We start from the raw sequence: 25,473 nt of genomic DNA on the forward strand, positions 1-25,473 counted from the left end.
CGTTAAAGGTTACAATGAATTTATAAAGTGTTATATTTCTTTACAGTCAATTAATTTTTTACTTTTTAGTTAATTTTATTACTTACTTACTTAATTGGCGCTTAACCATCTAAAAGGTTATGGCCGTCCAACAAGGCGCACCAGTCGCTCCGCCAACCGGCGCCAATTGGTCACACCAAGGGAGTTTTAATCGTTTTCCACCTGGTCCTTCCAACGGAGTGGGGGCCGCCCTCTACCCCTGCTTCCATAGGCGGGTTCCGATAGAAACAAATCTTTCATTCGCATAACAAGGCCTAGCTAGCGCAGCCGCTGCGTTTTAATTCGCTGGACTATGTGGATGTCTGCGTAGAGCTCGTACAGCTCATCATTAAATGTTCTTCGGTACTCGCCATCGCCAACGCGTAGAGATCCATAAATCTTTCGAAGAACTTTTCTCTCGAACACTCCCAAAGCCGTTTCATCTGCTGTTGTCATGTTCCATGCCTCTGCCTTGTAGAGTATGATTTTTGTTCGCCGAGAGAGGACTTTACTTTTCAATTGCCTACCTAGTCTAAAGTAGCATTTATTGGCAAGATTGATTCTTCGCTGGATTTCAGTGCTGATGTTGTTGCTAGTGTTGATGCGGGTTCCCAAATAAACGAAGTTTTTTACTATTTCGAAATTATGGCCGCCAACAGTAGCGTGATTGCCAAGGCGCATATGCGCTGACTCTTTGCTCGATGACAGCAGGTACTTCGGCATATATTCCATCATCATCGATTGCGGGATCGGGTTCGTCATCTCTGCGCGGTGAATCGCTGCCTCCATTTAGAACAGCAGAGAAGTGTTCCCTCCATAATCTAAGCACTCTCTGGACATCAGTTACAAGGTCGCCGTTTTCGTTCTTACAAGAGTTTGCCCCGGTCTTAAAACCTTTCGTCGGTCGCCGTATTAATTAATTAATTTTATTAACCAATAATAAAAGCTTATTTTTAAAAAAGCTTTTTTTTTTTCTTTAATTTAATTTTTTTACATTTTAGTTCGTTTTATTAACAAGTGATAGAAGCTTGTTCTTAGAAAAGCTTTTTTCTTAAATTTAATTTAAATATGAATTGTTTTTTAATTTTTAGTAGGCTAAAATATTGTTTAAATTAGTTATGTTATCTTTACTTAGTTATTTGTACCGTTTCTCAGCCTATCAATTTCTTTTAATGCATCAACATTACAAGGTTTCATCGAAGTAAACTTTGAATAGTCTAGTTCTTCTATTCTAGTGTTAACTAACTTAAAATCATATTTTATTCTGACTTTGCCTATGACGCATTCAATTTACAACTACTCATTGCAGATCTCTGCTCTGTTCCATCGGCGAAAATCTGTAAAACAAAATCAAGTGCGCAGAAAAGTATGCAACATTTAGCGATAACAGTCTAACTTCTACGTTTGTTGCATACACAAACAAAGCGAAGTTACCTGCGTTCTTGAGGACTTAGGCTTTTATTCCCTTGTGAATACAAATCTTTACCGGTAACTCTGTTATCGATTAAGTTATCGAACTCTCGCAAAGTAATATTGTATTGTCATCGGAGTTATACATGTGTGCAAAATTTCAGCTCAATCGGATACCGGGAAGTGTATCAAATTTAACTTGCAAGATTTCATTACATACAAAAGCCAAGTGAAAGTAAATAAAAGCTTATAAAAAAGATGGAAATCTGCCTCCCTAGTATCAATTTTGTTAGAATTTTTATAATGTGTGAAAAAGTACTCTACACATTATTAAAATGTATATTTTTAATTTTTTATTACAGTTTGCGATTTCTTCTCGAACAGAAGCGAGAATTTTAAGATCCGAGAGCATGAGAACTCGGCTCCTTGCGAGATTCTCGTATCTCGATATACTCTCAAATCTCGCGAGCATCTCGACATTCAATTAAGTCGCTGTATTGACAGTGTTCTATGCATTTCGATTTTTTTTATTTGTGGTGTTGTGGAAATTTTCGTTTCGTAAGCTCTATATAAAACAGGCAGAGCAGTGCATTGATTAAATTGAGAAAATGAAGAATGGCGAGAAATCTCTTGATGTAATGAAATTTTGATCTTACATGATGACGACATCCTTTTAAGTTTTGGGATTCCTTAAAGCTAAGTGTTAATACTCAGGGGTGAAATTTTAATATTTTTTTCATTTTACCCTATAATATATATTCTGTTCAACAGAGTTGTCGGAGCTAGGGAGGGTCCGCAATCGAGAGAAAGATATGCTGAGGCACCCCACATGGGGTGTTCTATCTGTTCTGCTCTCAGTTGTGAGTGCAGTCGAGTGGTTGCCTATACGGATGAACTGGCAATCATAGTCGGACACCCCGCGCGATATTTTGCAGCGCTATCTGCACTCGGTGAGTAGTCCTTTAGACAACCTTTAGGCAACCAGCCCTGAAAAAACGGAGCTAGTACTTTTTACGAGGAGATATAGCTTTCAGAACACGATTGGTGGATCACCGTCGGTACTTTATTGTACAGGAAACTGTATTGGAGAGCAAATGTCGAATGGAATCGGTTGGGTTGTACAGCTGCAGTGGCCATCGCTTAGAGTGGCTTTATTGAATGGTAGTCAAGCCTATCTTGTTCTATGTATATGGTAGTGGTCTGGTGCGACGCATTTAACAATACGAGTATTGCCGAAATGTTAATGTCTCTACAACGTAAGGCGCTGGTTCGTTTCAGCATTCTTCAAGCTCCAAAACAGTCATTCCCTCGAAAAAGGAGTGGAAAAAGGAATTAATATGGGGCAGTGGGCTGATTAACTGCTTCACAGTTGGGTCGAAGTTGGACGGAAAGGTTGGAGAAGTGGTTTTCTGTCAGGAGTTCCATTAAGCCGCAAGTTTAAGTTGCCTTGTAATAAAATAAAAAGCTATCTCCCTGATATCTCCAGTTTTTGCGCCTCGCGAAACATCACATTGTGACCTACCAAATCAGCAGCGGCCTTATTTACCACATGGACACCGCAACTGTCGACCCTATTGGACATCCACGTCGACGACATTACGCTACCGACTGTCTTACACCCAAAAATTTGGGGTGTGACGTTCAATCAGGATATACATTTTGGAGAGCATGCAACCGCAATTGTACCTCAAATCCAGAACCGTAATAAAATCTTTAAATCTCTTGCCGGCAGCACTTGGGATAAAGACAAAGAAACGCTTATTACTACTTACAAAGCAATTGGCTGGCCGATTGCATGCTACGTGTCCACGAGATGGTCGCCAAGCCTTAAGGTTACTCACTGGAAGAAAATACAGGCCTGCCAAAACACTGCTCTCAGAACCACTTCAGGCTGTCATGACAGCAACCATCTCTTCAATTGCAATGTGGAACCAACGCCTCTAACACCCCTCTCACTATAGTCCAACCCTGTCGAAACTGCAAGTTTCCTTGGACTCCGGTTAGTGGATATTGATGACAATTTGTGATCGGTCGCGCCTATTGGATGAGACGAACCACTTCTACAATAACAACAACAATATTGTCCAGTGTTACTATTGTTAGACATCCACTTCGAAAGTCAAAAAATTACTTGTCAAACAAAATTATTTAAATATGAATAAAAACTGGTCTTTTCATATAGTTTTTTATATAATTTCGTGGAACTAATTGAATAGTTTCAAAGAACTTTCGAATACAAAAGCAAGCAATTGTAATATCACCAATGCCCAGATCTTAATTCATGCATTTAGAATAAAGGCAATCTAAGGTTGGCTTCTAGTTGAATGAGATTCCTAGCAAATAACGGGTAAGACCGTGACGGTGGGCGACGGTGTGATAGTATTGACCTCAATTTGAAAAAAAAGTTTGATGACGCAGCGCTTTTGAATTTTTTCGATTTATTACATTTCTCTCATATTTCGCTACCAGTGTTCGGAGTATTTAAAACTATTACCTGAGTAAACGACTACGCCGGAAAAAATTAAATTTTCGGAGTATTTTTGTCTTCCCTTTTGAAAGCGGGCGAACAACTAACATCAAATTGAAGAAGAAGTGGGAAGAAAAATGGGCTCTATCTCCCCGGATATTTATCGCGAAAAAATATTATTATTATTATTTTCGGTTAACTATACATATGTCATGCTCTTTTAATGACAGAAGATTTCAAGACCGGGGCAGATTCCTGTAGGAACGATAATGGCGCCATCGGAACTGACGTACAGAGTGTGGGGGAAGACGAACCCGATACCCCGATTGCCGATGATGAAAAACACGCTCCGGCATCCAACTATGGGGAAGTGAGAATGGCAATATCACGGCTAAAAAATCACAAGGTGTAATGACGGTAATGACGGGATACCCGCCGGGCTATTCAAACATGGAGGCGAAGAGTTGGTGTAAGATAAAGAAGCAAAAAAAGTGGGCCTTGAAGTAAATGTGGATAATACGAAGTACTTGCTGTCATTGTGGCCATTGTAGCCACGTCACTGTTGACGGATATAAATTCGAGACTATGAAGGATTTCGTCTATTTGGGAAGCTGCATTAAAAGCAAAAATAATTTCGGCCTAGAAATCAAATGGAGAATATCTTTTGCCAACAAGTGCTTCTTTAAGCAATTGAAAAGTAAAGTTCTCTCCCGACGAACAAAATTCTCGCACTACATGTCACTCATCATACCTGTCCTGGTGTATGGCTCGGAATCATGGAAGTTGTCGAGAGAAGATGAGATGGCTCTTGGTGTATTCGAGAGAAAAGTTCTCCGGAAGATTTATAGTCCTATCGGTGATGTCGACGGCGAATATCAAAGGAGGTATAATGATGAGCTATATGAGCTTTTCGCAGATATGGCGATAGTGCAGCGAATAAAACCAGAAAGCTTCGCTTTCTAGGTCATGTTATGCAGATGAACGAATACGCTCCGGCAGTTTGTGAACAGAGAAGACCTTCACTGAGTTGGGAGATACAGTTGGAGGAAGATTTGACCTCGCTTGGTACTCCCAATTGGCGACTATTATCGAAAAGGAGGGTTAGCTGACCTCACTGACTCAACGTATTTCATTTCTATATAAAATTTCAAGAAGTGCTGAATTTTAAATTTTGGCAGGTTGTACAGATCGCGTCCGGACAAATTTTTTGCTTACATTTTACTGCTTCTATTCTCATTCCGAATGAAAAAAGTACAAGAACTGTGAGATAAAAAATGTTGTAGGAGCTAAAAGCGGAGCAAAATACTCTGATTGAAACAAAGTCTGAACAATGCGTCAGCAATGAGACATGCTGTCAAAAGCGTGACGTCACGCCGAGAAAATTTTTTTCTCAGCCAACTATGATTTGCTTTTTGCTCTTTGCTCTCTCATTTTTTAATGCGGGGTCTGTTTAATGGACAAGTTATGACCGTTCATAGGTATTACCCCTGAAGGTATTAGACTGGGAGAAAGCTTTTATTTAATTTAAAAGGAACACGCTAATGTATACGTATATAGATATGTACATAGTTTTATTCATTTATACTTAAATATATCATTTACTTACATGTGTAGTAGTATCTGGTTTTAACGAATGCCAGATTTTGGTTTCGTTTACTGAGAATAAAACCAGCAATAGCTAAAATAAAAGGAAACAATATTAAATCATGAAACATGTGTAAAGAAGAGGTTAAATAACAAAAATGATATGATCAGGAGCGTAGTCAGAGTGGTGATTAGCTCGACGATTGTTTTATACATTGGTTTATAACTACATTTTTCACCAATGTACTAGCCCTTTGTATACGAGATTTATTACAAACCCATTTACCAACTTCTTATTTCTCATACTTCCACTCGAAAACGTGTTTATCGTTTATAAATGCGATTGATGAGTGCCGGAAGGAGGGCGCAAGCGCCCAACCAAATACTTCCCAATTAGTTTTCAACAAACCACCTCCCACCCGAATGTTCTTTTACTGCAGACTTGGTTAGTTTGAGAAGGAAGCCTTTCGTTTTCCTTCCAAATGTTGCCATAAGGAGCCAAATAGACTGTTTCCAAACTTTCTTCAGGAGGTAATATTGTAATATGTTACGCATTTACATAGTAAGCCGCTTGATCCGCCAGCTTGCAGTCGCACCTTGTGGTACCTCGCCCTTAAGTATTTTATGTGGAAACAGCGTTTCCAGGCTGTTGCCTTCCGACATTGGCTTACAACCAAATGGATGTTTAGTGGCCGCCCATTGGATACATTGCAGCAAGCGACCAAAAGTAGTGAGCTACTTTAAACGAACGCAAAAACAGTGCCCTGGTCATGCCCTGGTGAGTGGCGGTCAGAAGCTTTCCTAAGTTACGTGGACTTCTACCTTTCACAAGCAAACAAAAACACATCGGCTACGGTGGATAGGTCATGATATGCGAATGAAAGATGATGTTCGTGCCAAAAAGGTATTCTTATCGGAACCAGCCCATGGAAGCATAAGAAGAGGGCTGCACCACTCTGCTGGAAATACCAGGTGAAAACACATATAAATTCCTCAAATAAAAAAAAGTTTCACTGGTGTTACCCATTGGCGACAGTTAAACGGTTAAGCAAACATTAAGTAAGATGATCTTGTGATGAGCTTCCGAAGTTGTGAACCTTTCTGGCCATCACATGAGCAAATTTATTTCCCCCAATATTGCTGTACATAGGAATACACTGAAATGCCCTATAGATGCCAGCGGGGCTCAATAAGTTTAGGATATCAACAAAGATCGTGATAATGGTATCTAAGACTGTACTACCCTGGTGCAGCGTAGCTGCTCTCTCTATGTCATACTCCTCCGCCTGAAAGACATTAATTAAACCGCAGATGCTTCGAGTACAGTTCTTTTTTTATCATTTTATACGTATGTGCGAACGCTAATGTCCCTACTACTGTTTAAGCTTACATTCGATTCTTATCGGAAAGTTAACAACTGCCGTAGTATAGTCCATGTCGGTCATTAGGTCAGCTTCAGCACCATTTAATCTGCTTCTTGCCATGCCATATTGTTATTGTTGTTTTACCAGTGCTTGGCCATATTCAATCGGTAAGGCACGCATTGTCATCGATAGGATGATTGGTAGTAGAGACGTTGTTTTCACATTAGAATTGAATAAATATTTGGTAGGGATACTTTACATGAAGTTGGGGGGCTGATTCTGTATAAGCTATAGTTTAACCTGTTACAGTATCCCAATTAAACCAGAGTGGCACAGTACTCCCAGGGAAGTCTAGGTTCCTCATTCGCGGGAATTGGGTATTGAATCCTATGGGCAGGGTTCACCGGGACCACTGTCATTGCTTTTGCTCTCAAAGTGTCCAGGAATTCGTTGAATATCAATATATATAGGAAATGTGACAGCACGTCTCTCTGATTAGTGACACTATGCAGTACATATTCTTCTTACGGAGCCCTAAGCTACTTTAATGAGGTACTGAGCATACAATCACTTCATTATATCTTTGGATTTCATGTCGTCACTTGCAGGCGACCCTTTATGCATATTGAAAGTACAGTAAATGTTAAGGAATCCTTTGATGGGTTACTTTTCGCAGTTCACAGATTTCTCGATGACGCTAGCTATTTCGGTAAGAGCCACCCAACTTATTTAATACATTACTTAATTGACATTTATTGCTAGTTTTTATGAGGTTCAGCTTAATTGCTCATTTACCCACTGTAGAACTATTATAAGTAATCTAATTTTCTATTATATAATTAAGAGTAGGTACTCATTTAACTTCATTTCAATTCTTATGCCCAAGATTCATTTTTAACTTTTTTTCCTATTATGTGTTGCTGTGCAGACGGAAGCCTTTTGTTCGACTTACAACATTGACTTATTCGTGGTTGTTTACTCTGTGGTGGATCGAAATTCATTTAAGGCGGCAGAAAAGGTGTTGCAATATTTAAAAGAACATGAAATGTTGCTGACACGTGGAGCCATTTTAGTGGGAAATAAAACGGATTTGGAGCGACACCGTGAGGTCAATAGACAGGGTGAGTATTAAGGAGATTGTGCTATTACTCATTTTATATGTATGATTTTTTTTAACTGAAATTGAAACTCGAATCCGCAACATGATGCTCAATTCAAACCAAACTGAAACCGAAACTAAAAGAAGAATAGAAACACCTGAGCAAAAACTGAAATTGGAACTAAAAATGTTACCAACCTTTAACCAATTCTGTAACTATAACTGTAAAGAAACTTTAACTGCACCTGGAGCCTTAACCGGAACCGGACGCCAAACTGGAGCTGAAAATTTAACTGAATCTGACAAAAAAAAATGTAACTGAAACTCAAACAAACGTGTAACCCTAACTGAAACTCAAATTGGAGCGTAAACTATAACCAAAACCGGAACTGAAACTAAAATTGGGCCAAAACTGGAACCGAAATTGAAATGGAAGCTGGAACCAAAACTTCAACCGAATTTCCAAGCAAAACAGGTACAGGAACTTAAACTGAAACTCCAAAGACCCGAAGACAGCACTCAAAGAAACTGAAACTAAACCTAGAACCCAAAACCGGAACCGAAACTCGAATTCGAGCCAAAGCTGGAACCAAAATTTAAGTAAAAATTGGAACTCCAACTGGAATCAAATTATAAAAAAATCTTAAATCAAAACTTGAATCTAAACCTCTAATGAAAACTATAAACGAAACTAGAACTGGAAGCCAAAATGGAACCGAAACTAAAACTTCAACACTAACTGGGACCAAAACTGGAACCGAAACTAAAAATGGAACCCCAACTGAAACCAAAACTGAAAGCTCAACTTAACAGTTTGGAATCTAAACTCTTACTTAACTTAAACTGAAACTGCAAAGACCCGGAGACAGCACTCAAAGAAACTGAAACCAAACCTAGAATCCAAAACCGGAACCGAAATTCGAATTCGAGCCAAAGCTGGAACTAAAATTTAAGTAGAAAGTGGAACTCTAACTAGAATCAAATTAAAAAAAATCTTAAACCAAAACTTGAACCTAAACCTCTAACTTAACCTAAACCTCAACTTAACAGTTTGGAATCCAAACTTGAATCTAAACTCTTACCGAAACTCTTACCGGGACTGAAATTAAAACTCGTACTGATAATTAAACCGAATCTGGAAGCAAACCTGAATTTGAAATTAGAACTGAAACCCTTACCAGATAATGTAGATGATGACCAACCAGCGGCAGGAAATAGTTCTATCCTGGGCTGTGGACTTTTAGGGCTTGAAAGAATAAATAGACCTCTCACAGGAAAGCTTTCCTGCAGATCCAACCAGCGCCGTAGACAATTTGCCCATTTTTCACATAGGCTTCTCCACGTACATCGCATGGCTATACTTGAACCTCAGTTCTTTTGTTCATTATTCATTGAAACTGTTTTATAAAATGGAACGTTCCCAAAAAAATTTACCCGCTCTTATATAAATACATGTTTTAATTTTTCATATTTTTCAGCCGGACGTAAATTGGCTAAAGAAATATGTTGCAAATTCATTGAAACCTCATCTGGTCTCGATCACAACGTCAACGAATTGCTAGTCGGTATCGTCGCACAATCCAAACTGAATCCACAGCGTATACGTAATCTCAGCGAACGCGAACGTCAACATCTCAATCTACAGAGTGCAATCCAAAAGCACCGTCACCTACATATAACACCACGTCGCATGGTGCGCCAAGCATCGATGTATCACCCCGACGATGATAATGATGATGATGCAGCCGATAATGACAATACAACCGGCGGTGATAATAACGATGAAAATCAAACGAATATTGATGAAGGTATTGGCACAGCAAGCGAACGCACGATCAGTACAAATCTTTCATCCACAGCGCCGTCAAGTATAAAATCAACAACAACAAAAACTTATACGCAACGCACGAATAAGCGCACGCTTAATTTAGAGAGTATTCTCAAAATGGGTGAGAGTGAATTGGAAGATGATGAAGAAACCCTGCGGCAACCAGCATCCTTCAAGCGACAGCAACAACAACAGCAACAAACGCGTCCGATTAGTAAATTGGATTTGTTGCTGTCTGGTGGTGGTAAAAATAATTTAAACTCATCACCGAAAAATCGTCGATTTTATAGTAGTAGTACAGTTAGTGGTGCCATCAGTGCATTTACTCGGGGGCGACAGTGTGTCAGCGATGGCGCGAGTACTGAAAATTATACCGAAAGCAATGACCAACTGCTAGACGAAGGAAATCGTAAATCAGTTTCGAAATTAACAAATCGTACCAAAGTGTTTCTTTGTTCTGTGTTAAAGTTTAAGAAAGCTGTGAATATGAGGCGAAGAAATTCGTCGAGTTGTAGTGATCTATTCGTTATATAAAAGTGAACGATGCGGGGTGGGAATGATACACATTTGTCATTACAGAAAATAAAAGTACCTAAAAAGAGTAAGATATTTATCAAGAAATATTTGTAAGTTTCTAATCTCAGTTCGAGTTCTTACTTGCCGCAAGGTTAAGAGTAGTAAAGCTCCGAAGCTATTTCTATGAATGGGGTTCTGACGGCATTGTGCCATCACTGGGCAATATATTAAGCGTCTCTAGTTCAAGCGTTAGAGAAATGTGTCCTCTGGGTTTTATCATAACCTGTTACAGGACTCTGCCAATTCAAGGTCAAGTAGAGGTAGATGGAGGGATAACCAAGCGGCTGTTAAAGTTATCAGCTGTGGTGCGATTGCAACTGTCCCACGGATCTCCAAGCGCTTGGGCACAACTGAAGCGAATATAGATGGCTGTAGGGACGGAGGGCCCCTAAGGTTAATGCTGACTTTCGAATGCAACTGCCACGGCATGTAGATCAACGAATTTGGTGTTGTTGTTGCTGTATTAACAGCGCTCCGCCCTATTCAATGGGTGCTACCACTCAAAAATTGCCATCAAAGTTCTCTACCAGGATTCCAAGGAAACTAGTAGTTTCAACAGGGGTGGATCAAAGGGAAGTTTTTGTTATGGGCGTAGGCTCTTCATTACAGTTGAAAAGATGGCTGGTGTCATGTGATATGACTGTGAAAAAGAAATTTCTGAGATGGCCTTAGCAGTTTATGAGATTTCCAAGAACAGAGAGTTGATTAATAGATCCTGAGAATAGCAACCTTTCCTTTAGACCGCGATCGACAAATGTTATACTCTTACCTTACAATCACTAGATAAATGGAGAGGTCCCAACGCTCTTAAGTCAGGTTTGTTTTGAACGACAGAGGCGCATATGCAATCAATAAGCTTTTCTGGTACACAGAAGAAACAGGAACTCCATTCTATTGATGTTCAAAAGTAGTTTTTTTTTCTTGGTATTATCAAACTAAAATATATCATTTTAATTTTGTAATCAGCATTAAAATAAATTTCGCGAAGTATTTTTTGTTTTTTTTTTCTCATTGGTGGAAAATAAAACTTAATTTTGATTTTGAGATTTTAAATAGAAGTTTCAAACTAAATTGTAGTTATGCAAGTCCGACCAGTTCTTGTTGAATCTGAAGGTATATTATTAGGATTTTCCGGTCTAAGTTTTTTAAAGTGCGAAATAAAATTACATTATTCCACTTTTTTAACCCAACGTTTCGCTAATAACTTTTTAGCATCATCAGGGGTATTTGTTTATTCGTTAAATCTGTTACAAACAACTAACTACAAAATATGTTAAATTACATACAAATACAAAATATATTGATTTTCCTAAATCCGTACAAAAAATCAATTAAAAGTTCAACATTTTTCGGCCAAAGTGAAAAAATTTTGTTTTTTGATTGTTGTTTTTTTTTTATTGATCATAGCAAAAGCTAATTTCGGATAAATTGTGTTTACCCCAAAACTAGTTGTTACTTTTGTGCTTTTTTTTGCAAAAATGTGTTGTTATCATATTTAGAAATTAATTATTATAAATGAAACAAAAATGGAAACAAATTTTTGAGCTTTTGGTAGAAAAAATAAAAAGAATTTTTTTGTTTTTGATTTCATTTTCTCTATTTGATGAAAAAGAAAAGTAAATTTATAATTATATTTTTTAATAATATATTTCACATAGTTCCATAAATTTTAGTTCCTTTATTGTCCGTTAAAAAAAAAAGTTTTAGCGAAAAACTTGCTTCTTATTTAATTAAAATTTTTGTATCTTTCTACCAAATTAATTTTTTGTCGTCGATATTTAAAATTAGTTTGGTTTTTGAGTTGTTCTTTTGTTTTTTTGTTTCTATCAAAATTAGTAATTAATAAATTTATATTAAACGAAAAATATGTTGATGTAAGCTTTATTTTGCTTTTGATAAAAATATTTTAATAATATTTTTTCAAGTCATAAGCTGTGAGTTTCTTATTTTTGAATGAGTAATTCAAAAAAAAATTTTTTTAATTTAAGGCAAACACCTTTATTGGTCGAGATTAAAAACTAATTTTGTTTTATAAGTTATATCGCTTTTGGTTTTCATCAAAAACGAAAATTAATTAAATTAAAAAAAGCCAACAAAATAGTGATATAATTGTTTCCTTATGTTCAATATTAAAAGTAATTGCTGAGTTAAAAAATTTGACATTACTATATGAACAGTTTTTTATTATTCTTGTATTATATTATTTTATATTCAAATAAATAGTATTGTTTTTGAGATTTGTATCTTACTCTAAAATAATAGTTAAAATTTTTTATTTTGTTTTATTTTATTTTATTTTATTATTTTTTTTATTTTATTTTTCTTACTAAAATAATAACATATTTATTTTTGAAGTTATAGTCCTTTTGAGTTTCATTAAAAATGTATTAAAATAAGGTAAGTAAAAACTTTTCACTTGAGTTTTTTTTTCAGGTCAAAATTAAAAAGAAATGTTGAGTAAAATTTTTGAATCCAAAATTATTTATCCAAAATTTTTTAATCCCAGATTTTGCATTATTTGTATAAAGTAAACTTTTTTTGAATGATAATATTTTTTATTCGAATCATTAGCCTTTGAGTTTTTTATTTTTGAAACTCGCAGTTTTCTTTTAATTTATTTAAAACTTTATTTTCTTAATCAAATGTAAGCAATAGATTTCGACTTTTATTTTTTGTTGGGAAATAAAAATTAATTTTTTTTTAGTTTTCTCCTTTAATAAGGACGATTTATTTTTCAAATTTTTTCTACTATATTTTTTTCTTTAGAATATTAATAATAATATTTTTTTAAGAATGCTCGAATAACTTTTTTTGTCGAGACTAAAAGTTTCTCTTCTTTTGGTTTAAATTAAGCAACAAAAAATTGATTCATAACATTTTCGTGCTAGCTTTTGTCCTTTGTAAAATAAAACAGCACTCCTTTCATAGCAAATTAACTTTATTTTGCCTTTTATATAAATTAAAATTGTTTGAGCAAAATTCCAGATTATTTGTGGTAAACAATACAAAGAGAATAGATATAAATTTGTTTTATGAGTTACAATTTTTGAACATAATAACTTTCAAATTTCGTTATTTTCTAAGATCGATAAACTCCACTTTTTGCCAACTTTTTCTTAATTTTTTTTTTTTGGTGAAGGTAGGAAAATATTGTTTGCATTTAATAAACGAGGCCGGTTGTTGTGTTGCAGTGTATCAAATTAAAAGGACTGGAATTACAGCCCTTGGTCGGGAAAAATCTCGAGTGGCTCCGGTACATAGAACCGGCTTATGCCATTGTTTTTGTTTTTGATATAAGAGAAAAACTACAACATTTACACGCGGCGATTGTTACTTCATCAGCTAGCTTTTCGTGAACTGAGTATTGAACTCAAAATCTCCAACACTCATACCTTTATACTGGTTTTAAGGCAAAAATTAAAAAAAAAATTTAATAACTTCCATTTCTCTCTTTCATGTTTCTTTTATCGTTTTTATTGTTATTATAAAATACACACATCATTCCTGAGAAAGCTACAGAGACTAGCGAAACGTCGGTTTGGAATGGTGAAATAAGTCTTTTATTTGCACCAAACGCTAACGGTCAAAAGAGCCTAAGTGAAAACTCCTAGAAAAAACTCACAATAATTTCGGTATCTGCTCCCAACCCCCCTCTAGTGTGCGCCAACGATTCACAATGCATAAATGCCTACAACACATACGCCACATATACAGTGTTGTGCAAAACAAAAGCAGCAATTTCAATATAATGGGCTGCATTTTTCAGGCTAATAGAATAATAGCAATAGTTTTTTCAAAATATGTAGTAATCATTGGCAGGTCAGCTATTTATAAAACATTCACTAATTTAAAGCAGATACCAGTGGGCACAACAACAAAAATGTGCATTTTACCTAGCATTTAGTTGTGCAAAACTAAAGCAAGAAACCAATATTTTGGAAACGAATATTTCTTTTAGTAGGTTAGTAAAGATCCAACCTAAAGGTGTGATTGGAATTGATTAGTGATCTCAGATGTCACTCCCTATTGAAGTTTTATAGCAGTGAGTAACGGTTTGGTGCAAAATAGGCTTCAACCCCCAGCCAAATTATGATGCGAACTAGTTGTTCTGCCAGTGAGAGACCTTAATACAAGAAATAGCTTATATCACTCCCTAATTTTGTTACAAAAATAAAGTTTTAAAAGAAAAGAAAATTGCAGGCACAGCAGAAAATGCGAAAAAGAATAATTGTTTAGTACAAAACGACCCGTAATAGTACTCAAAACTATAATCTATAATTATAATTATAATCTATAAATCAAAGAGCTTATAGTTTCTTATTCGTTAGTGCTTTAGTTTTGCACAGCTCCATGCTAGGTAAAATGAACATTTTTGTTGTTGTGCTCACTTGTATCTGCTTTAAGTTAGTGAATGTTTTATAAATAGTTAACCTGTCAATGACATATTTCGAAAAAACCATTCCTTTACTTTTATTAGCATAAAAAATACAGCGCATTATATATTTACATTGAAATTGCTGCTTCTGTATATAGGAACACCTAAAATTCTTTCGAATAAATTCGATTACCAGCTTTTAATATCCTGTTAGCATGGATAAGCGAAAGATTTTTATACTCAGCTGAGCAGAGCTCACAGAGTATATTAATTTTGTTCGCATAACGGTAATCCGTAACAGCATAAACTAATCGACATAGATATAGACTTCTATATATCAAAATGATCTGGGCGAAAAAAGAAATTCATTTAGCCATGTCCATCCGTCCGTCCGTCAGCCCGTTAACACGATAACTTGAGTAAATTTTGATTCTGTAAGTTCCTGGGCACTCATATCAGATCGTTATTTATGAACGAAATCGGACTAAAACGGCGCCCACTTTTTCGATATCGAAAATTTCGAAGAACCGAAAAAGTGCAATAATTCATTACTAAAGACGGATAAAGCTATGAAACTTGGTTGTGGGTTGACCTTATGACGCAGAATAGACAATTAGTACAATTTTAGACAACGGGCGTGGCACCGCCCACTTTTAAAAGCAGGTAATTTGAAAGTTTTGCAAGCTGTAATTTGGCAGTCGTTGAGGATGTCATGATGAAATTTGGCAGGAACGTTAATCCTATTACTATATGTGTGTTAAATAAAAATTAGTGAAATCCGATGACGGATAGGCCCATTTAAAAAAAATTTTTAAGTCAAATTTTAACAAAAAATTTAATATCTTTACAGTATATAAGTAAATTATGTCAACATTCAAATCCAGTAAAGATATGGTGCAACAAAATACAAAAATAAAAGAAAATTTCAAAATGGGCATGGCTCGGCCCTTTTTCATTTAACTTGTCTAGAATACTTTTAATGTCATAAGTCGAACAAAAATTTACCAATCCTTGTGAAATTTGGTATGGGCATAGCTTCTATGCCGGTAACTGTTTTCTGTGAAAATGGGTGAAATCGGTTGAAGCCACTCCCAGTTTTTATACACAGTCGACCGCCTGTCCTTTCGCTCGGCCGTTTACTAAACTTAGTTCACGTACTTATCTCAACTTTATCTTGGTATTAAAAATGGGCGAAATCCGACTATGACCACCCCCACTTTTTCGATATCGAAAATTTAGAAAAATTTAAAAAATGCCATAATTCTATACCAAATACGAAAACAGGGATGAAACATAGTGATTGGATTCATTTTTTGACGCAAAATATAACTTTAGAAAAAAACTTTGTAAAATGGGTGTGACACCTACCATATTAAGTAGAGGAAAATGAAAAAGTTTTGCAGGGCGAAATCAAAAGCCCTTGGAATCATCGCAGGAACACTTTTGGTTGTAATTCATATATAAATAAATTAGCAGTACCCGACCGATGATGTTCTGGGTCACCCTGGTCCACATTTTGGTCGATATCTCGAAAACGCCTTCATATATACAACTAAGGGCCACTCCCTTTTAAACCCCTCATTAATACCTTTAATTTGATACCCATATCGTACAAACGCATTCTAGAGTCACCCCTTGTCCACTTTTATGGCGATATCCCGAAAAGGCGTCCACCTATAGAACTATGGCCCACTCCCTTCTAAAATACTCTTTAATACCTTGCATTTGATACCCATGTCATACAAACACATTTCAGGGTTACCCTTGGTTAATTTTCCTACATGGTGATTTTCCCTAATTTTGTCTCCAAGGCCCTCAACTGAGTATGTAATGTTCGGTTACACCCGAACTTAGCCTTCCTTACTTGTTTTGATTTCGAGGTATAAAATACAAAAAATTTAAGACGTTATTGAATTACAAGTGTGTACAAATTTACATACATACGTACATACCTATGTAGTTCAGTTTGATAAAATACAATAGCTACATATATACATATGTACTTATTAACCTAATCACAATAGAATTGAATTTCGAAAATAAACTTATGAAAGAAAATTGAGACTTTCGCTTACTACTTATATGCAAATATTACCGTTATACAACAAACAATGCATATGTATTCTGAGTTTAAGGTTGCTTCGATTTTCCACCTGTAACAGGATAAACTTAAGCACGAACTACACAAATATTTAAAAAGCTGAAGGAATTTTAATCAAATAGAAATTTAACGCAAATTTATAAAATTTGTAGTGAACCACAAGGGTTAAAAAAATGTTAAGATATACAATTGTGTATATGTAGTTATGATAGCGAGTAGTTTATTTATTACATAAGCAAACACAAATATATACTTATTATATATGTACATATATCAAAGTTTAAACAAATACATATTTAAATAAACAAATAAACGCTCCTTGTATATCTAGAAATCTTGTAGTAAATTTCGTACTTTCCTACACCTTTTTACTTTTATTAAAACTAAACAAAAAAAAAACATTTTAATAACAAATTATTCAAAATAAAAGTACATGTAATAAATATATAATAAATAGGAGACTGAAAATATATCAAAAGTATTTAAACAATAAGGTGCGATTATTAACTCCATTAGGTAATATTTATGTAAACAATAACAAATATTAATTAAAAAAAAAATAACAAAATTAGAATTAAAGGTAAAGTGAATAGCTATGGCCAAAAATATAATGAACTTAAATTTTAAAAATATATGTCACAAATTAATTTAAGTTATTTTGGTAAACATTTTTTATTCGTTTTTTTTTTAAACCTTAAGGCCCGGTTTTTCAGTACAAGCTCAACTCAATTTGTCAGTTAAACTACGCTTAAACTTATTCTTAAGTTTTTCGGTCTATTTTAACTGAAGTTTAAGCTGAGCTTAAGCGGCCGATCTGACAGAGTTAAACTCTAGTTGACCCATCAGTTATTTGTATTCATTGGCAATGGCCTCGAATGTGCCCAACAAGCACTTGTGTTTGAGCACCATTAGTGCTCATGTTGATAACAAGGCATACTTCTAAAATCAAAAGTTGTTTCGAATCAGTGATTCAACTTGAAAATCATAAAGTTCTCAGCAAAAAATTATATTTTATTAATAATTTGAGAAAAATTTAAACAACGTGACATCAGGGCGGACAAGGCGACAGCTGTTTCGATTATACCTTGTAAATCTCTTCAAAGCATTTTCTCCCGGGAGTGGGAGTCGAACCCGCACTCCTACGATAGTTGAAATGGTTACAAACGCATTCAGCTAGGTCATGCCTTAGTTGTTGTAAAGTGTTTCCCAATTGCCTTCTTTTGCATATATTCTTTTACACATCATATACTTCGTATGTAAATTATGTGTTGATGCTATGCATGTTTGTAAGGCGGTTTCAGAGAAACTTGGTATTGTTGCTATTTTTGTTCTATTTATATATTTTAACCAAATGTTGTCTGTTCGTATGAGTTAATCGGGGATTGCCCGTATTGCTTTAAATGTATGGAAACATTTATTTCAAGCAATTTTTAATTTTATAATTTATTAATAATTTGGAAAAAATTTAAATAACTCCCACTCCCGGAAGAAAAGACTTTGAAGAGATTTACAAGGTATAATCGAAACAGCTGTCGCCTTGTCCGTCCTGATGTCACGCTGTTTTAATTTTTCCCAAATTATTAATAAATTATTGTTGGGTAAACAAAATCCAGTTGTTACAGTATCTACTAATTATCGAGATAATAAAAAAACAATGTTGCCATACAAAAAAGTCAACCCCAAAGGCGTCCTTAAACTGTGACTGAAAAAGTGCTCAGTAGTTGAACTGGGCAGTTTAAATTTGACTACAGTTTTAAGCAAACTTAGTTTAAGCTTAGCTTAAGCAACTGCTGAAAACCGGGCCTAAATAGTTTCAATTTTCTGAGATACACTTTTTTTGAGCGAGAAAGAAAATTTGTTTGGTGTCTGATTTTTTTTTTTTTCTTATTTGAAATAAATGTTGATAATGTTGTTTTTTTACAAGAACTAGACCTTGATATAATTAAATTTTTTTTTTTGTTATAAAATGGTATCTTGCTAAAGAAGTTGATAATTCATACACTTTTGAAAAAGATGCATATTTTTTTCATCGAAAAAAAAAACTTTTTTAAGTCATTATTGAGCGATTCCCAATTTTTAACTGCGGCGTTTTTTAAGCTGGTCCTTTGTTTATATTTATTAATCAGAAGTATTAACATAGTTAGATTAAATATCTTTTAAAGTACAGCAAGGCAAGAATTTTTTTTTTTTTGCTTTTTTCTTCATTTTATGCCATTTTGGATTATAAAAAATTGGTTTCCGGACAGATGGCCACCTCCTTTTTTTACTTATGATTTAAAATTTTTAAATCGTGTCATGTATACAATTTTAATATATTTTAAAGTTGTTTGAACGTTTAAATGCCAGTAAAACAAAAAATAAATGTAAGGCGCGATAACCTGCGAAGAGATATTAGGCCGAGGCTTCTCTTCCAATTTGCGTCGTGCTCCATTTTAATTTTTCCTACAAATTGGCGGGACGGGACCTACTTGTTTTATGCCGACTCCGAACGGCATCTGCGAGGCAGATGAGTTTTGACTGAGAAGTTTTCATGGCAGAAACACACTCGGAGTGCTTGCAAACACTGCCGAGGGGCGACCCCGCTTAGAATACTCCAGCTCACAAAAGCGACAGATTTGTGTGTCAAACAGAATAAACTAACTTAAGTGATATCGTAGAATATAGTGTAACGTACAGTACCCCGTCAAAGTTCATAGGTACTCTTGCTGGAAGCATTAACAATTTGGCCTGTCATGCCTTTGCTATGGACATTCCATGCAGTGTTGCCTTAACTGCTTTGTTTCCCAGTTACTTACGGCTTCCTTAGAGTGTGACTTTGTGAGTTCACACTACTGGGCTAGGTGGTCTGTCTGTTGATTTTCTTCATGTCCCCGATGCCCGGGAACAAATCCTAACAAAACATTGTTTTTGTCTCCCTTAGGGCTCAAATGCATTCATCAACTAGCTTAGAAGTAATTATGTAAGACTACAAGGCAGGAAAGGCTGCCTCGCTGTCTGACATAATGAGGATACTCCAGATGAATAAGCCTCTTTGTAGAAATTACTTACATACTTAATTGGCGCTTAACCGTTTAAACGGCTATGGCCGTCCAACAAGGCGTGCCGGTCGCTTCTTCGCTCTGCCAACTGGCGCCAATTGGTCACAACAAGGGAGTTTAAATCGTGTTCCACTTGGTCCTTCCAGCGGAGTGGGGGCGTCCTCTTCCTCTGCTTCCATAGACGTGTGTGCCGATAGAAACATTTTCTTAGCCGAAACATCATCTTTCAATCGCATAACATGGCCTAGCCAGCGTAGCCGCTGCGTATTAAATCGTTGAACTATGTTGATGTTTACGTAAAGCTCATACAGCTCATAATTAAATCTTCTTCGGTACTCGCCAACGCGTAGAGGTCCTGTTCCAGAGCCTGTTCATCTGATGTTGTCATGGTCCATGCTTCTGCGTCCTATAGCAGGACGGGTACGATAAGTGTAGAGCATGTGTCGAGAGGACTTCACTATTCAATTGCTTACCTAGTCCAAAGTAGTATTTATGGGAAAGAGTGATTCTTCGCTGGATTCTTCAGAGCTGATTTTGTTGTTAGTGTTAATGCTGGTTCCCAAATAAACGAAGTCTTTTCCTTTGATATTATGGAAGGTGTCGTGGTTGCCAAGGTGCATATGCGCTTCGTTTTGTCCTCATTCACCATCAAACCCATCTTTATCGCTTCTTTTTCCAGTTTGGAGTAAGCAGAATTACCGGCGCGGGTGTTCAGGCCGATGATATCAATGTCATCAGCATATGCCAGCAATTGCACGCTTTTATAGAATATTGTTCCAGATCAGTTAAGTTCTGCAGCTAGTATAATTTTATCCAGCATCAAATTAAAGAAATCGCACGATAGGGGGTCACCCTGTCTGAAACCTCATTTACTTTCGAACGGAGAGGTCCTTCCCAATTCTGACTGAGCTGGTGGTGTTGCTCAACGTCAATTAGCCTATCCGTATAAGTTTTGCGGGGAAACCAAATTCAGACATAGGGGCATATAAGCAGCTCCTTTTCGTGCTTTCGAGGGCGGCTTTAAAATCATTGTAGACATTCTATCGCAAACTTCTTTGGCATAGATTTGTGCCTGAATTTACCCCTAGGGATTTCACTTTCACTGAAAATCGGATATTGGTGGCACCTAGGGATGATTATGGCATGGATAGTTTTCTTCTCCGAGTAAGAGGCAGAAGCAAGGTTTTATTAGGATAGAAAGAAAATCCTTTCATAACACACCAACTTTCTATTATACGCACGGCTTGTTGCATGCGATGGAATATTTTTTGCTCGTGCATCCTTGTAATGCAGATTACTAAGACATCTTCATACTCTTGTGTGTCGAATCCATTTCAATAACTGAAAGAGGCCCTAAATCCGCAAAGAGTGATAAGAGTAACCCTCCTTGGGGGCATCCCCTAGTGGTCACAATTGACTCAGGTGTCCCTCCCAGCTCAAGAGTGATTGTTCTTCTCTTTAGCATGGATTGCACCCAGCGAATGATCATTATGGGCTTTAATCCTTGCCAATCATAGCTTGTCCGAGAGCTTGATGTGTCGTGTTATCGAAATCAGCTCCTGAAATATCCAAAGCTTTTTCAATTTTTCCCGTGAGTCTTTTAATAGCTGTCTCCGTATATTTTAATGACTCATAGGCAAATTGAGTTCTGCACTGGGGGAGTTTGTTTGGGTTGACCTCTCTTATATGCTGATCCAAAATTTTCTCCAAACCCTTTAGGAGAAACGAGCCATTTACTTCAGTAACAGTATATCTTGGCAGATGTAACGCCAGCAACGCTAAACACAGTATTTTTACTCCGAGCGCGTCTTTATTTGAGCGACCGTAAATAATACCAAAGCGCCTTAAAATCAATTGACGGTAATTATCTTTCAGAATAATTGTCACTGATTTTAAAGTGGGTTAAAAAGAGAAAGAATATAAATTGAGTTTAATTCCGTTGACATTATTGCACGTCACCTTAAAAGAACTATAGTTATTGGATGCAAGAACTAGAATCAAAGCCTGATGACGTTTCATATGACTTAAAATAAGTTTCATTTGATTTAAAAAATTTTCCTTTTACTATAAAAAAGTTTCTTCTTACTAGAAAAAATTTTCATTTGATTTGAAAAAAGGTTAGTTTGATTTGAAAGGTGAAAATTTTATGTAACAGTATAAACAGAGGTTTAATCATTTCAAAATGTTATAATTTCAGAACTTTTCATTCTTAGAGTCCTTACCGCCCCAACATTTAAAAATTATCATAGGACATTGTATTTTAAGTAAATGAGCTAAACAAAACTCAGTGAAATAAAAATAAAAACTTAAATTAAGTAAAAGATACAAAGTATTTGTAATTACAATAAATATTTTTCATTCGCTTCAATAGTTTAGAATATTAAAAAAAAAAAAAACAAAATATGAAAAAAAATTTTATTAAATTACACGTTATATAAATAAAAATTAAAGTAAACTTACAATTTTCTACATTTTCGGTAGGTTTAAGTTTTGTAAATTATATATGCGCGTGTTTTGAACTTTGTATGTAATACGGTTAGTAAATAATTTTCAAAGGTGAACGAAGGTTGCTCATACTATATTCCATTACTTTATTATTAACAACAACAAAATAATTATTCAATTATTGCAAGCAAATTAACTGAATATACGAAACCCAAAGAAAATTTGAATTTATTCAATTCTAAATGTGATATCAAGTCGGTTTTCTCAAAATCATACTTTTGCAAATATTTTTAACGATAAATGTAATGAATGTTGTGTACCTTTCAAATAAAATTTGGTATGTATGTGTTTTAAAAAAAAATTACAAAAACAATTTTAAGTTTTTGATTAAATTACTAAAAATTGAAATGTATACTAATGTAATTCATAACAAAAAAATTGTACCCTGTATATACATCATCATATCTACATATATAGTGAATATTTCAAATTTTTGGATAAAAAATTATTCTCGTAATGCATTTTGTTCCTGTAAATTATGTTAATGAAAAGAAACCGTTTTTCAATTTTTACTTTAAAAGCCCAACATATCCAGGAATGAAACCGAAACTAGACTTCTAACCATTTGTAACCGTTTTAATTTTCAAATGAAAGAGCTAAATTGTATTTTGATCCGTGAAATTGGGAAGGCGAAAGCGTCTCAAACACTCCTATTAGCCATCGCATTGTTGTGTTTCAAACCATAGATGACTTTGACCACCTTTGTTGCAAACATAAACTGCCGTATTTGATGTCTTGGATCCAGGTACGCAATCAGTTTTATTTTGCTGTTAATTTTTTGGGTACGAAATTACAGTAAACCGCAGGCTTTTATTATTATTGGTCAACTAATAACTCACTCTGAACCATCACATATTTTCAATATCACTAGGTTGTTCTTCTTTGGAACCGGTTACTGTTTTTAGTACGCAACACTTTAGTGGAATCGGTTGCTTTTATGGAACAGGTTGCTTTTATGGAACAGGGTACCTTTTACGCAAGCGGTTACTGCTTTGCAACCGGTTATTATGATGGAACCGGTTACTTTTATGAACCCGGTTACTTGTATGGCACCGACTACATTTATGAGACCGGTTATTTTATGGAACCGTCTACTTTTTAGAATATTTTTATATTATTTTTTATATATTATAATATGATTATTATTTTTTTATATTACTTTTATATATTATTTTACTGGAACCCGTTAGTTTGTAGATCTGGTAAGTTTTTTGAAGGCTTCTACAGGTTGGAACCGGTAAAATGCGGCCAAAACCAAATCCGGTAAGATGGAAAGCAAATACAAAGCTTTATAACTTCAGAGCTTCTGCAACCAAATTGTCAACCTCACCTACACGAGGGGAATCCCGTTAAAAATATGAATGTATCATACACATATTTAGCAGGCGAGTCTCTAGCGACCCCAAGTTCCTTATGGAACTAGAGAGTGTGGGACGTAATGGCCTAGAAGATTTAATGTGGTCATATTAACCGTTCCCGAGATGGACGGGCTAGTATTTAATGGTAGGAAGGTAAGTTGAACTGGCCCGGTCCATGAGGACCTCACATAGACTGATTGAGTCCGTAGTGTTATCAGAAGTTTGTTTTAACGACCAAACTAAAAATCCCTATCAAAAACCAGGACCTATGTTATAAAATAACTCCGTCCTCTTGGCAAATACTAGAAGCTTCCTAGGACTTAAGCCACTTGCTGCTTCTAGATCTGACAGCTGTATCACTCCTAATAGCTGGAGTCTTAACCTGGCAAGTGCAGGGCACGAGCACAGAACTTGCTCGATCGTTTCCTCCTCCAACCCGCACTTCCTACATCTGCTATCACTGACCAAGCCTAATTTAAAAGCATGTGACGCCAGAAGGCAGTGTCCAGTCAGAATACCCGTCATGAGTCTACAGTCCTCTCTTTTTAATGATAGAAGCAACTGTGTTAGTCTAAGGTTGTAAGACCTACACATAATCTTCGACACTTTACAGCCCCGCGCTTGAACCCACGCCTTTCCCCCTTGGTCGTTCATGTGCACCTCTCGCCTTCGCTTAATCTCGCCCAACCTAATTGCGACATCTACGGAGCAAGCTTCAAGGGATGCGCCCTTTTTAGCTAGTTCGCCCGCTTTTTCATTCCCATCTATTCCCATATGCCCTGGGACCCAATATAGATGTATGCTTCTCCCTGTCCCGATTCTCTCCAGAGACTGCTTACACTATAACACGCATTTAGATGCTGTGCTATGCGAGATTATTGCCTTAATTGCTGCTTGACTGTCAATATAAAAGTTAACACGGTTGCAGCTTAAGCTATTCTCTTCCAGGGTTTCTACTGCTTTGGCTACGGCCAATATTTCCGCTTGGATCTGCTACAGTAATCCGGCAGCCTGTAGGATCTGCTTATTTCCGGATCAGCGCAGTATACCACAGACCCTACTCCGTCCACTATTTTGGAACCATCGGTGTACACATGTATCGCCTCGTCCGCCATTTGCGCACCATTGCGCCAACCGTCCACCTTAATTGTGGCCTTAAGATCTCCCTCGAAGTGCAGATAGGGAATCATGTAGTCTGTTCGTCTTGTGATTGATGACGCTATACTGCTATGGCCATATGGTCGGCGCTGAAGCTGCCCGAAGCACCGAGCCTGGTTGCGGTCGTTAACGCTTTGTTCTTTGCCACCAGGTCTACAGGTGGGATGTGCAGAATGGCATACAGTGCAGCCATCGGGGTTGTTTTCAGGGATCCCGTAATTCTAAGCATCGATAGTCTGCATACCCCCTCTAATTTTTTGAGGTATGTTGTTTTTTGTGTGGCTTTCCACCAAACAAGAAATCCATAGTATAGAATAGGGCTTACAGTCGCTGTAAAAACCCAATGAGAAAGAGAGGGCGATAGGCCCCACGTACACCCCAGCATTCTTTTACATGCATAGAGTGCCGTTGAGGTCGTCTTGGCCCTCTCCTCCACGTTGAGGTTCCATGACAGCTTACTGTCTAGGATGATTCCTAGATATATTGTGCAAGGTTTCTCCTGTAAGGTCACCCATCCTAACTTAGGCCTGGTCCAATTTGGGACCTTGTACCTCTTTGTAAACAAGACCATATCCGTCTTCTCTCCATTGAC

General features: G+C 36.2%; 1 protein-coding gene and 1 long non-coding RNA gene across 7 annotated transcripts in view; one reads left to right on the forward strand and one right to left on the reverse strand.

The window, feature by feature from the left end:
• LOC137250822 (uncharacterized) overlaps window positions 1-11,681 on the forward strand; it is a 345,007-nt gene extending 333,326 nt beyond the window's left edge. For all 6 annotated transcript variants that reach the window (XM_067784380.1, XM_067784381.1, XM_067784383.1 and 3 more), the window contains 2 exons: window positions 7,772-7,964; window positions 9,421-11,681. In XM_067784380.1, coding sequence (XP_067640481.1) covers window positions 7,772-7,964; window positions 9,421-10,304 — 1,077 coding nt within the window. In that variant the 3' untranslated portion in view covers window positions 10,305-11,681. The remainder of the gene's footprint in view (window positions 1-7,771; window positions 7,965-9,420) is intronic.
• LOC137250823 (uncharacterized) overlaps window positions 1-25,473 on the reverse strand; it is a 226,465-nt gene that overhangs the window by 178,743 nt on the left and 22,249 nt on the right. Inside the window, exon 2 of the long non-coding RNA XR_010953085.1 lies at window positions 5,502-5,573. This is a non-coding gene — a long non-coding RNA (uncharacterized lncRNA). The remainder of the gene's footprint in view (window positions 1-5,501; window positions 5,574-25,473) is intronic.

The sequence above is a fragment of the Eurosta solidaginis genome, chromosome 4, assembly GCF_040869045.1.
Source record: "Eurosta solidaginis isolate ZX-2024a chromosome 4, ASM4086904v1, whole genome shotgun sequence".
In the NCBI taxonomy this organism is placed as follows: Eukaryota; Metazoa; Arthropoda; class Insecta; order Diptera; family Tephritidae; genus Eurosta; species Eurosta solidaginis.